Source organism: Mastigoproctus giganteus, chromosome 3, assembly GCF_048544385.1.
Source record: "Mastigoproctus giganteus isolate SK-2022 chromosome 3, ASM4854438v1, whole genome shotgun sequence".
Lineage (NCBI taxonomy): Eukaryota > Metazoa > Arthropoda > Arachnida > Uropygi > Thelyphonidae > Mastigoproctus > Mastigoproctus giganteus.
Window position 1 is genome coordinate 207,512,757 of NC_143577.1, and position 13,264 is coordinate 207,526,020.

At 37.0% G+C, this 13,264-nt stretch overlaps 1 protein-coding gene across 1 annotated transcript in view; it reads right to left on the minus strand.

Annotated features, from left to right (window-relative positions):
* LOC150088634 (HAUS augmin-like complex subunit 3) overlaps nucleotides 1–13,264 on the minus strand; it is a 142,322-nt gene that overhangs the window by 43,399 nt on the left and 85,659 nt on the right. The window contains exon 8 of the mRNA XM_090370276.1: nucleotides 6,275–6,458. Coding sequence (XP_090226402.1) covers nucleotides 6,275–6,458 — 184 coding nt within the window. The remainder of the gene's footprint in view (nucleotides 1–6,274; nucleotides 6,459–13,264) is intronic.

Consider the following 13,264-nt stretch of genomic DNA (forward strand, 5'->3'; position numbering starts at 1 on the left):
ATTAGGGAGAATTTAGAATATTAAATACAAGAAGTAAGGGTCAAATGTGTTTAAATATCAGGGAGAGAATATATATAATACATATAGTGCAGGCATGTAGTTTATGGTTGACTTTGACAGATGAACAAAAAAGAACGCATGGGGTAGGGATGTCAAGAATTTATAGCAATGACAGGGGAGACATGAAACGCTCAAAAAAGGAATCTTTAATTTCAAATTTATTTTACTTTATTTTAAATTCTTAATTTTACTAAATAATCCCCTAATTCACTTTTTAATTGTGCTTTACTTCAGCATGTTCCATATGTTAGTTTTGTTATTTGTTTTTAGGAGCATTAGCAACTAAGGCCATATTGCTCCGGGATATGCGGTGGTCATTCCCTGACCTTTCCACATCCTCCGTATTTGGTGGTGGCAGGCTCGAACCCCAGTCTAATCAAGAAGTATGTGCTATGCACTGCTGCGCCTTCCCACCTGGCTATGGAGGTGCCTTCCATATGTTAGAAACAAAGAACTTATATTGCTGCCTTTTCGTGTAATTCCAGTGGTTGAATTTTTAACACGACACTAGGGATGCACAATATACTTATGTATTTTTATTTTTATATAATTTTTTTGTAATTTTTTTATATATATATATATATATATATATATATACTGTAATTTATTTCTTTCATTTCTTTACTCTTCTTAATCTTGCTCTTTTCTATATTTCTATACTTCATTCTCTCTCTCTCTTTTATTTTTGTATTATTATTCACATATATATTTTGCTTATATACGAGGGGGTATCAAAAGGTTCGTACCCTGATCTAGATAAAACATCAATAGGAAGATGCCATTTTTAATATAAGTTGTCTACATATTCAATAACTAACATGTGAAATTTCATTCGCATAAGTGATCGTACATCAGAGGTGGTGCCCGGAATCTGAGGAAGGACATTATGGTTGACAAAGTTGAGTATTGAGCAACGATTAAGTTCCTGTATTTGCAGGGCAAGAAAGCTCAGGAAATTGACAAAGAAATGAAAGTTGTGTATGGGCAGAATTGTCCATCATATGAAACTGTAAAAAAGTGGAAACGGGAGTTCCAGTGCGGTTGTACAAGTGTCTTTGATGAGCCAAGAGAAGGAAGGCCATCAGCGTCCACAGACAGTGAGATGGTTGCAAAGGTAGAGAAGCTGGTGTTGAGTGACAGATGTGTGATAATTCATTTCATCACAAATGCAGAGAGAATTAGTTATGGTTCTGCCCACATCATTTTACATGACCATCTGCACATGTCTAAAGTTTCTGCACGATGAGTTCCAAGGTTGCTGACGCCTTTGGAGAAGCAAAGTTGAATGCAATGTTCTCACCAACTGTTGGATTTGTGCTACTGCAGCACTACAAGACTTCTTCTTGTTTCAAGAAATGAAGAAACCATTGCGGGCACACCACTTTGATTCGTCACAGGAAGTCATCAATGAAGTGGAATCGTGATTTCAGGCAAAAAGTGCGGACTTTTATGCATTGGTGGCGGCAAGGCATAACATGCATTGCAGAAACACAATTTTAATATAAATGAAGATTATGCCAGTGTATGGCAAGCCAAGTAAGTGGCAAACAGAAAATAAACCAGTACATAACTATGGAAACAAAAGGGGAGGGGGGAATAAATCATGATTCTTTCTGCAACACTTTTTAACTTGATTTATTCTCCCATTCCTTTCTTCATTTGTTGCCATAGTTACATACTGGTTTACTTTGAATTCACCACTTACTTAGACTGGAGTAAACTGGCACATTCTTCATTTATTTTCAAATTATATATATGTATAAACTGAATATATATATTAAACACTATTAGTGTTACTTTCATTATCAGATTTATTTGAAAATTACACAAATTGGTTTCTAAAGAGTAGTAAAGATCTTTAGTGAATGATGCATTTCACATTGTCTTTATTATGCAAAATCAATAACAAATCTTTCAAAAACAATCCTGAAAGATGGTCCTTGAGATTGTCACAAACATTTGCTCATATATGCCAGACATGCTGTACTTGCTACCTGGGATTCTAAAACGCTGATGGAACTGATATTCGGGTGACATTCAAGTCAAGGGGATGCAATTTCGGCGAAGTCCGGATGGTCTGTGACAACCAAATCCTCTGCTTGCACCTTCACGATGGTGGGACTGTTAGTAAGCCTGGGTATAACCTCCATGCAAAAGCACACTGTAGGTGACCACCTAGGTGTGAACCAACGTAAGCAGGGGTCGGTTGAGGTGTGCACCCACACTACATGGAGGAATGCCGCCCCTCTGTGTTACCAGGCAATACTAGGTGGTAGAGGATTGTCATCAACCGGTGCAATCTCACCACTTTGCTTATTGGAGGCTTGAAGTGGTGGAACCTATGTTTAGTCTCCACAGCTAAGTTCCGGTCAACCCTTCCCCATCACTTCCATCATGCAGTATGACTGATGACTTTTGAGGTTATGATGAACATCATGGCAAGATCCAATCTTCCTTACATTTCGAGGGTATAGATCTAAAATGGTGTTTGCAGGCTGGCCACTAGTCAGTATACCGGATCGAACCTACTGGTAACTCTTTAGGAGGTTTCAGGATTAACTAGTGTACAATATTGCTACCTCTACTGTGCCAGATAGTGACTGGACGGAGTCTGAGTAGTGTGTATGCGGGGGACATTGTTGCGGCCACATTATGTCAAGAATCTGGGTATATTCTTACCATGTGTACACCATATCCAAAAATTTCATTACTTCATACAGCATGCCCCTCCCACTTTTCCTTACAATTGAATACACCATGAATTGTCAAACTAATAGAGTAAGCTTATCTGCAAAAAGATCTAAACCTCCCAAACACATCCTAGTTCATTTCAGAAATATATGTGGTCTCAATCCTAATTTCAACGATCTCCATTTCCACTTGCAGTTTGCCAAACCCCCACGTACTTTTTCTGACAGAATCTGTTATCGGTTGATTCAACTACTGCTCACCTCAGTTGCCAAATTATTCGCTGTATGCTTCCTTTCGCCTCAAAGGTGGTACTTATGCATATGTCCATTCTGATATTCCCTGTCAGAGACTTTGTAATTTGGAATCTTCTATGGCTTAATCTCTCTATCTCATTCTGTCAAATTCATCTGTTGTATCTACCATTCTCCCAACTCCACTAATCATTTGGGTCTCTTTGCAACTTGACTTTCTCCAGTGCAAATTTCCTAACAGTGAGGTAATTTTCCTTGGTGATTTTAATGTTCACAACTGCAGCTGGCTTCCGTTTTCTAGTCACACTGATCCAGCTGGTCAAGATGCTGAGGCTTTTGCAATTACTAATGACCTTACACAGATTGTTCATTTACCTACAAGAATTCCGGACAATCCTAACCAATACGCTTTATCTTTTATTCACAAACAACCCTTCTAAGTTTGTTTGTTATTTGGTTTTTAGGAGCATTAGCAACTAAGGCCATATTGCTCCGGGATATGCGGTGGTCATTCTCTGACCTTTCCGCATCCTCCGTATTTGGTGGTGAAAGCTCCAGGTGCTGATGGTATTTTTCCACTTGTTCTCAAAACCTGTGCTCCTGAACTTACTCCTGTTCTTTGCCGCCTTTTTTCACTTTCTTATGCCAAAGGTGTTTTTCCTTCTGCTTGGAAATTTGTTCATATCCAGCCAGTTCCTAAAAAGGGTAACAAATCCCTCCCATCCACAATTATTGTCCCATTGCAATTACTTCTTCTCTTTCTAAAGTAATAGAGAAATCATTTAAACACCAAGTCTTAAACTACCTAGAAACCTTCCGTCTGATCAATGATTGCCAGTATGGATTACGTCAGTGTTGATCCACTGGTGATATTCTGGCTTATGTTACTCATTTATGGACAAATTCAATGGAAAAGTTCGGTGAAACACAAGCAGTTGCCCTTGACATCTCAAAGGCTTTTGTTTGTGTTTGGCATAAAAGTCTTCTAACTAAGCTTCCATCTTTTGGTTTGCCAACTGTTTTTTGTAATTGGTTATCCAGTTTTCTCTCTGATCGTTCACTGAGGGGTATGGCTCTCTATCTTCTAACTTCTCCACTAACGCTGCTGATCCCCCAAGGTTCAGTTCTTACCCCCACTCTTTTCCTCTTATATATTAATGACCTTCTGCCATTGACTGGAAATCCTATCCATAGTTTTACTGATGATAGCACATTGCATTCCACTTGCCATTTTGAGAACCCTTGCCCCGCTGCTCAATGAGCTTCAACTTCTTGAATATCCACTACCAATTCCTTAAATGCCAATCTCCAGGTAATTCTCCAGTGGAGCAAAGACAACTTAGTTGATTTCAATCCTTCTAAAACTCAGTCTTTTCTTATATCTTGCAAAAAGGATTCTTCTGCTCCTATGTTTATCTTTGGTGACACTCCGATTTCTAGACAAGTTGATATATCTCTTTTGGGGATTACCTGACTTCTAATCTCTCCTGGCAAAAACACATTGCAAATATTGCTTCCTGTGCATCTAAAAAACTTGGTTTTCTCTTTTTCTCTAGGCATTACTTTTCTTCCAAACAGTTCACTTTTGTTCACTCTGTACAAATCGCAAATCCGCCTTACCATGGAATATTGTTCCCATGTTCTGGGGCGATGCCCCCCCAAAACCTCTCTCAGACTTCTAGATTCCATTCAGAAGAGGGCAGTTAGGTTAATTAATGATTCATCTCTAACAGTCTCTCCACTCTGTCTCATAGACATACTGTTTCTGCTGCATGCCTTTTCTACAGATACTTCCATGGGCATTGTGGTCTCTCTTTCAAAACAGTCAGAACACGTGCCGCCGACGTCCATTTACTGTCCAACTTCAAACTCACAGAACCAACTTTTCATCTTCCTTGTTTATTCATTCATCTGCTGTTTTCTGGAACAACCTTCCTTCGTATGTATTTCCTGAAAATTGCAGTCCACAGAAGTTGAAGTCTAATGTCAACAAATATCTTCTTTCGTCTTCTTGACCTCCAACCCAAGCACGGTTCTAGTACCTCTTGTGTTTGGGGTTTTCATAAAAAAAAAAAAAAAATAGATATTTACAGAACTAGTGGGAGATTAAAAGCAAATAATGTTGAACTATACACAAACATATAATTCAAAACTTTGTAGCAGTATCAGCACCTGCCAGGTTCCATTCTACCCTTCAAGCATAACAGATGGGCACCTGATAGATTTTTGCATGCAATTACTTTGCAAAAACCATAAAAAAATTACTCCAGAAACTATTGTAGTAAAAGTTTGACTATTTTTTGGAAAGCAGGAAAAAAATTTTATTTTTTTAATCATTAGCAGTTAATAACAATATTCTGGAGGGGGACCTGTCAGGCTTCCCCACCATCCACACCACTGCTGTATTAAAGAAACAAAATATAGATTTTTTTCTTGCAACATATTAACAACTTTCAGTCACCATCACCAGAAATCTAGTGCAACAAGATGTTTCTAGTTATAGAAGGTCTGTTCAAAAATATTCAGATTATATTCATTGTTCAAGGTTGAGATAACAGATTGTGCTGCTAGCATAATGTGTTTAGACATGTCTCATCTTACCTCAAAGGAAATTGTTGTTTGGTTTTTAGGAGCATTAGCAACTAAGGCCATATTGCTCCGGGAATATGCGGTGGTCATTCCCTGACCTTTCCGCATCCTCCGTATTTGGTGGTGACGGGCTCGAACCCCGGTCTAATCAAGAAGCGTGTGCTACGCACTGCTGCTCCTTCCCACCTGGCTACGGAGGCGCCTACCTCAAAGGAACAAGCTCACTTATGGCAGTCTGTTATTGTCAACTAATAACAAAGATATTTTCACATTGCACTATACTTCAAAATGTCAGAGTATACCAAACAGCTAAATGCTGCTTTAAAATCAGAAAAACCACACGTGAAACATTTGATCTTAAGAGGAATCTGCAATAGGCCATGCACAGTAAAATGAAGCTTATGTTGCTAGAATGTTTTGGTAGTGAGTAGGAAGTTCACTTAAATAAGCAACCTGGACTACAAAGCTGTAGCATTTCAAATTACAGAAGAAAATTATTGGTGTTTAGAAAGTTATGAAAAGTTGTGGCATTTCAAATTATACAAGAAAGTTATGAAATCACCAAAGGGACATCGATTATATTTCTAATATTTTTACAAATGTGAAAATATAAGAAATATGCTACATTAAATATACTATTTCTTACATGACACAGTTTTGTACTAACATTAATAGATTCTTACCTCTTTCTGTTTGTCAAGGAAGCCTTGCTGAAATTCAATTTTGTATTGATACATAGACTGGATAACAGAACCAATACAATTCTCGACACATTTCTGTATTGCCATATTTATTTTTGTATGAAACTTGCCATTAATTTGATCCTCGATACTATTAACTTTAGATTGGTATACCTGCATCTGAGTTCTGAATAGAACAAGTAAAAAAATTTATTTTAAGTGTATATTTTTTTTATGCAATTCATTTCTAATTAAATTTGAAGGGGAGAAGAAGGGGGGGGAAGAGAGAGAGAGAGAGACAAAATATTGTAAGGATGTTTTTTTCTTAATAACAATACTAAGTGGCATCTAGCATTCTTTAATTTGCATCAAAACTAAAGTGTCCTTTATTACCACAGTTTAATAACTGCATTCAAAATGACTTTTCAGAATTATTATTAGCCCTGACAAATGATGAAGGAAGCAAGTTTACATAGCATCACAAAAAAAAAAATCTCTACCTACCTACCTCATCTGTCTATGCCTTCTAATAATGTCTAATTATTCCTTAAATTTATTCAAGCTGTCCACTTCCAACACCAGATGGTAGTTTGTAAAACAATTAATATAAAGTCTCTGGCTGAAACCAAATTTTCACACATCTACTCTCCAGCCATCTTTTTTCAATTTAAGTTTATGTCTCCTTGTATGCATTGTTTGAGAAAGGGTTAGACTCAACTCAAGTTTACTTAATCCATTTTAAAAACTTCAATCAGGTCTCCTTGCAAGTGCCTAGTTCCAAGTGATGCAATTTACAGAAACAATGTCTTTTTGTGGTAAGAGTACTCTTCTCTGCACCCATTCAAAGAGTTCTGAACCTTTCTTAAAAAATAAGGCTTCCAGACCTGTATGTGGCCTAACACATCTTGAGTACTACATACAGTAATTTTTTTATACAATGGGATAACCACCTCCTCATCCCTGCTAGTAAAGATCCTCATCTGTCTATGCCTTCTAATAATGTCTAATTATTCCTTAAATTTATTCAAGCTGTCCACTTCCAACACCAGATGGTAGTTTGTAAAACAATTAATATAAAGTCTCTGGCTGAAAGCAAATTTTCACACATCTACTCTCCAGCCATCTTTTTTCAATTTAAGTTTATGTCTCCTTGTATGCATTGTTTGAGAAAGGGTTAGACTCAACTCAAGTTTACTTAATCCATTTTAAAAACTTCAATCAGGTCTCCTTGCAAGTGCCTAGTTCCAAGTGATGCAATTTACAGAAACAATGTCTTTTTGTGGTAAGAGTACTCTTCTCTGCACCCATTCAAAGAGTTCTGAACCTTTCTTAAAAAATAAGGCTTCCAGACCTGTATGTGGCCTAACACATCTTGAGTACTACATACAGTAATTTTTTTATACAATGGGATAACCACCTCCTCATCCCTGCTAGTAAAGATCCTGTAGCTCATGGGGTTCTGTCAATGATATACAGTAATGGGATTACTGCTGCTCATATACAGTACTGGTAATGGAACTAATCATTAATGTGGCAATGTTCTGTTTCAGTTAGCATTAACATTAGTAGTGGTAAATGATACAAGAAAGCAAGCTTATACAGCATCAGCAAAAAGAAAAAAAAAAGACACTTCCCATTTCACCTAGTTCTTCCTTGAATTTATTTAAGCTTTAACTTACACAACAACAGATGAAAGTTTGTTCCAGCGATCAACTACCTGCTGGCTAAAGACAAACTTCCACACATCTATTCTGCAACAGTAATCAATTTGAATTTGTATCCCCTTGTGTGTAGTCTGAGCAAGAGGAAGAATCCCATCAGCATTGAGCAAGCTCAATGCTGATGGGATTCTTTGAATGGCATCAATGCTGATGCCATTCAAAGCCTTAAACACCCTCAATCAGATCACCTCGCAGGTGTCTAGTCTCCAGATGCTGCAATTTGCAGAATTGAAGCCTTTGTTCCCCTCACCAATCTTGTTTCCCTTCTCTGTACTCATCCCAGCAGCTCTGCATGCTTCCTAAAATGAGGTCTCTATAACTGTATATGCAGTACTAAAGATGTGGCCAGTTCCAGCAGCTTATATCTGTTTAAAGGCATGACATGAAGATAAGATTCAGAACAACACCGAAAGTAGCTAATCTGTATTAACTTTAGGTTGATGATAACATTTCAATAAATATCCTAAAACAAATTCTCATAAAGGTAAACAGTCTTTTATTCCATTTAACTTCTGAGCTCAGTTATGCTTTCAGTTAAAGAACCAATTAATAAAGTTACATATACAGGCAAAGAAGAAGAATAAAGAAATTCCTTTAATATTCAACACATAAAACTAGATACAACTGTATACAGGGCAGTTATTAAAGTGGTGTATCATTTCAGCTGTCTGCAGGTGGAAAACCATTAATGGGAGAAAGACAAATTTTGAAATGGCCACTATCCAACATAAACAGAAATAGAAAGTGGAAAAAGGAGTTCCAAAAGCTGCCACAGGAAATTGGCACCATCTGCACCAGAATACAAATTAACTTTATCACAAATGACTGCTACTGATGCTTTTGAGAGGATTTAAAAATGGAAACAGAATGCAGTCAACATATCTTTGGTTGGTGTACCATTACTGTACACCAACCAAACAATGTGATTTATTGTTAAGGATTTTTCACTGGAACAACAGCAGCTCCATGGCTGCACTTAGAGAATACAAGTGCTTAAATTTGGAATAGGACCATCAACCTTTGCCCTTGCCTGCCAAGGGCAAAAGTTGATGATGTACAGTAGATATCATCTTTTAAGGGCATGAAAGGTGATATTGTTGTACACATTAGCACTAATATTAAAAGTAGATCTGAGGACTTACTTAACTAGTACAGAGCAATGCTGAGAAAAAACCATGAGTTAGTATTAAATTTGAAAGTGTCTGCAATTATACCCAGACAAGACAGGAAGGAATACAGAATGCAGAAGGAATGACAATGAGAGCATTATCAATCAATTTGGCTGTGAAGAGACTGTGCAAGGCTCATGGGCTAGAATTTTTCTCGTGGTGATCTGTGCTTGTGAACAGGAGAGACTGTTTTTACAGGGGACACCCTTAAATAGAGGAGGGTGCAAGAATATCTACTAATGCTTTTGAAGCAGTGTTAGGTAGTTCAGAAAATTGATAATGGGGGGTAGTACACAGACCAATAGATTAACTAGAGCCATGGGCAGAGGTGTATGTGATTCTTGCACTGTTTCTATTGGAAGATGCACAGCCTGGAAAGTATGGTTTTGGGAATTTCAATACCTTCTGAAGGTCCTTATGGAACAAGCCAATACATTGGCTGTATTCAAATAACTAAGAGTAAGAACAGGTGTACATACAATTGCATGTACGCTAATGCTAGGAGCATAGTAAATAAATTTGATGAAGCTGGAGTACTAATTAAGTCATCAAACGCAAACATCGTAGTGATATCAGAGACATGGTGTGAGTCACACCTCCTGGTAATAGAATTTGAATATGGGGTTATACATTGTTTGAATATACTTCTTAATTATGGCTTTAGTTAAGAAGTATATTAAATACAACCAGTTGACATTGGTGGACAGTGCAATGTTGAGTTGAAAGTGGATCAAACAGTGACATGAGCAATTACAGACCTGTCAGCTTAACTCCTGTTTCAGAAAAAATAATGGAGTCACTAGTATATGAAGTAATGCAAAACCATCTAGACAGGAGTGCAGTTATACTGCAGTTTAAGGGGCTATCTTATCTGACTAATTTTGACAGGGTCACTCAAGAGCTGGACTTGGGGGGAATAATTTCGACATTGTTTATTTGGATTTCAGCAAAGCATTTGACTCAGTACCAGATGAGTAGTTACTCTATTACAGGGAAAATCCTTCAGGGCAGGAGGCAGAGGGCTGTCATAAATGGTTATTCCTCAGATTGGGTTGATGTAAGAAGTGGGGGTTCTCCAAGGATCAGTATTAGGACCACTGTTGTTTTTGATTTTCATAAATGACATCAATGAAGGGATAGAGGGCGTGATGTCTAAATTTGCAGATGGTGTAAAGATTGGTAGAGTAGTTAATGATTGTCGCCAAGCAGAGCTTCTTCAGAATGACTTAGATAACTTCAGAAATGGTCAGAAAAATGGCAGCTATGCTTTAATCCAGCAAAGTGTAACGTATTGCACCTGGGGAACAGTAACCACAAAATAACTTATACACTTGGCAGAGTTGAACTAAAGCAGGTAGTGGAAGAAAGGGACTTGGGTATTACGATACGGTCAGATATTAAGTTCTCTGAGCTTGTGGAATGGTTGCAAGGAGGGCCCATGGTGTCCTATCAAGTATTCAAGTATGGAGATCGCACCTAAAGAAAGATATTGTTCTTCTTCTTGAAAGGGTCCAAAGATGGGTAACTCGCCTGGTAAGATCGGCAAAAGGGCGTCCATATGAAGAAAGACTTTGAATATGCGGGTTGCAGAGCATGGAAACTAGGCCCCTTAGAGGAGACTTGATTGAGGTGTTTAAGGCTCTGAGAGGCATAAGCAAAATTAATAAGGACAAAATTTTCACGGTTATAAATGATTCTAGAACTAGGGGAGTTTTTTAGACTGGATTGCAGGAAATTTTATTTTAGCCAGCGAGTTTTAAATTACTGGAATAAATTACCTACATGGGTGGTAGAGGCTGACAGTATGGGGAAATTCAAAGTCTGGATAATTACCTAAGGGAAGAGGGAAATGCATAAGTTGTCCATTTCCTTTTCTCTTATTAATTTTTTAAAATTTTCTTCTTATTATTATTAATTTGTTTTTATTCTTATTATTTTATTTTATTTATTTTTTGTTATTTTTTTATTATTATTTATTTATTGATTTTATTTTATTTTGCTTATTATTAATTTTTTTTTTGGCTGGTGCAGCATAAACCATAGGCTTCCTTGCACCTTATGGCCATTACTAATAATACTAATACTAATCTGATTGTATATTATGATGCAGTAACAAAGGAACTGGATGCAAAAAATAATTTTCATATCTTATACTTGGATTTCAGGAAAGCTTTCAATACGCTTACACATAAAAAGCTGGTGTATAAATTGGAATAGTATGGCATTAAAGCAAGTTACTATGGATGAAGGGATGGTTGAGTGTAAGAAGACCAGGGAGTGGTTATCAATGGGCATTGCTCTTCATTGACAAATGTTATTAGTTTCCCAGGGTTCAGTGTTGGGCCCACTGTTTTTTTCAATATTTATCAATGATATTGATGAAGGCATATCAAGCTTAATGTCTAAGTCTGCAGATGATACAAAGGTTGGCAGGGTGGTTAATGACAGTAATCAGGGTGAGCTACTGCAATACGATCTAGGAAAATTGGGTCTATGGGCTGAGAAATGGCAGTTGAAGTTAACATTGACAAATGCAAGGTACTGCATATAGGTAGTAGTAACCCCAGAGTAACTTATCAAATGTGTGGTACTATACTGAGGGTAGTGGAGAATGAAAAAGACCTAGGGGTAATTGTGCAGTCAGACATGAAATTCTCTGAGCAGTGCAGACATACTGCCAGGACAGCTCATGGGGACAGTCAATGATATACAGAAACCTTGTGTAAGGCCATGGTTAGGCATCTTGAGTACTGTATACAGGTCTGTAGGCCTCACTTTAGGAAGGATGCAGATCTGCTGGAACAGGTACAGAGAAGGGCAACCAGACTGGTGAAGGGAACAAAAGGCTCTTACCTAGAAAGGCTTCAGTTCTGCAAATTGCAGTGTCTTGAGACTAGGTGTGGGGAGATTTGATTGAAGTAACATTAACATTCAGCTTATTCAATTCATTCAAGGATTGCATAAGCTGAATGTTAATGGCATTTTTTTCACTTGCTCAGACTACATACGTGAGGGAGCATAAATTCAAGTTTAGGAAGGATGGTTGCAGGATAGATGTGTGGAAGTTTGCCTTCAACCAGCAGGTGCTTGATTGTTGGAACAGGCTTTCATCTGTCATTGTGGAAGTGGATGGGCTGAATAAATTCAAGGAAGAACTAGACAAATTCTTGGGGGTATGGATGGGTGAAATGTGCAGGTTTTTTTTTTTTTTTTTTTGGCTGATGTTATATAAGCTTGCTTTCTTGCATCATTTGCCATTACTACTACTATTCTTATGAAGGATGGGATATCTCTACATTTGTTGGCCAGTAAATTGGCTCCTTCATTACACATTTGATGATGACCACATTTTTATCACCTTTATCATACTTTATCACCAATTGTCTCTCTGGTGGCAGTTTCTGTGACTTTTTTTTTTCTTTCGCACTTTCCATTTCTACATGCACTGGATAGTGTCAATTCCAAATTTTATCCTTCCGCCAGTAACAGTTTTTCACATACAGGCAGCTAAAGTGATGCATTTAAGAATACTTAAAGTATGCAGATATATACAATTTAGGAAAATGACATTAGATAAGGTAATGAAACACCACATTAAAATAATTTTTCTTTGGTTAATTATATTTCTATCAATAGTACATTTGCATTACATGTAAATGTATGATGATCCAATCTAGTACTATCTAATAACTATCCCAGCATTATCCTGTAAATAATTTTGTTATTTAATTAATAAAAAAATTATTTACAGGTTATGTTTCTGAACAAACCATGACAAACTGTTATCAGGCAAACTGCTAAATTATTATACACGGATACAATTTGTAAGTAAAACAGCTATATTTGTTATTGGATTACAAGTTATATGATAACAAGGTGAAAATAAAATTAAAAATGAAATTAGAAAATTTGTAATTTAAGAAGGATAATGCTCCAAGTGGAACCTATGTTCTGAGGTTCTGGACCTTGATTTCCAAAATCCTCACCTGACTTTTGCATTCTCAGAAATAGGTAAAAATGTATTATTATATTTTGTTTAACAACAGTTTATACCTCGTCAATTTATTAAAACTAAACTATCTTCATCCATTCTAAACCAAGAA